The sequence below is a fragment of the Vollenhovia emeryi genome, unplaced genomic scaffold, assembly GCF_000949405.1.
Source record: "Vollenhovia emeryi isolate VEMERY1.0 unplaced genomic scaffold, V.emery_V1.0 DF951005.1, whole genome shotgun sequence".
NCBI classification, from domain to species: domain Eukaryota; kingdom Metazoa; phylum Arthropoda; class Insecta; order Hymenoptera; family Formicidae; genus Vollenhovia; species Vollenhovia emeryi.
Genome location: NW_011955361.1, coordinates 1 through 1,139, shown reverse-complemented (window position 1 = coordinate 1,139; position 1,139 = coordinate 1). Strand labels below are relative to the sequence as shown.

Here is a 1,139-nt window from a genome sequence, read left to right as displayed (position 1 = left end):
CCCCTTTTATGCATAATTACCATATATTGCTCAGTCGCGCTATTCGATAGAGGAGATCGCGCAATTGTTTCAACAGGTCGTATCGCGGGCAAATAATGTTGACGATTCGCAGATCGAACGTACCCGCCGTTAGTACAGTTTTCGTAAACTCGTTGAATTTGTAAAATTGTCGTCGGGTCGTGAAATACAGATTGCCGTCGATGTATCTGAAGATTGACGTCACTCCATTCGGTATGCCTGGAAAGATGGACTCGATGGTGTAAAATTTGCTAATGCTGTCGGAGCAGTCGTCTATCTCACCGACGAGATATCCGTCGTACACCACATACGATTTTCCTTTGTTCGTATTTACGGCAGCGTTTATTTTCGCATTCATAGGAATTCCAAATTCTCGAAACGTTCTCGGCCACGTTGGCACTAGCGTGAAGTCGGGATAGTTGACTTTGTAAATTCTATCGTCGACGAATAGAATCAGATGATCCGATGGCGTTTGATACGCGGCAGAGATGCGCGTGAAGTTCGAATGAATGAATGGCATGTAGTTGGACAGCAGCATAGGTTCGTTGTAGGTCTTTCCATCTATGTCGATCGCCCATATATGTTTTCCGTATGCTACGTACATTCGTCTTTCCAACAGCAGTATCGCGTCGACGCGTTTCAAGGCGCATAGATCCGGTGGAGCGTTTGGTGTTGGATGCGGCGACGGTGGTGGTGGTAGTGGCGGCATGGGATTCCTTTTCGGTAACACGTCGGTATCCGTAGCGCCGTACACATTCTGTATGTTTAAAATGTCTTCGTTGCTGAGCGCAACGGGACGGGGGTCTACTGGTGCGAACGCATACATTATCGACGCATTGTTGGTACTATGATCTAATCCTAGCGCATGACCGATTTCGTGGGTCAACACGTATAGCAAATACGCTTTGTCCGATGGACACGTATCCAACTCGACATGTATGTACCACGGTTCCGTCTTGTCGACGTGAATCTCCGACATGTAATCCGGCGCTCCATTGGGATAGAAGGCGTGAGCCAGCGTGCCGCCGGGACCGTCGAAAGGGTTCGTGCAAACTTCACCGTTTTGCGACTCGACGAACGTGTGACGGGCCTCGCGCCACGATAGAAGAATATTTGGCCTT

The 1,139-nt window shown here is 48.7% G+C and overlaps 1 protein-coding gene across 1 annotated transcript; it reads right to left on the bottom strand.

Moving 5' to 3' along the window:
• Positions 1-20: 20 nt before the first annotated feature.
• Positions 21-997, bottom strand: LOC105564721 (matrix metalloproteinase-27-like; the record flags this gene model as incomplete). Its single annotated transcript, XM_012017375.1, has 1 exon — positions 21-997. A coding segment is annotated over exon 1 (977 nt), but the record flags the coding sequence as incomplete, so codon positions are not given.
• Between the last annotated feature and the right edge of the window lie 142 nt (positions 998-1,139).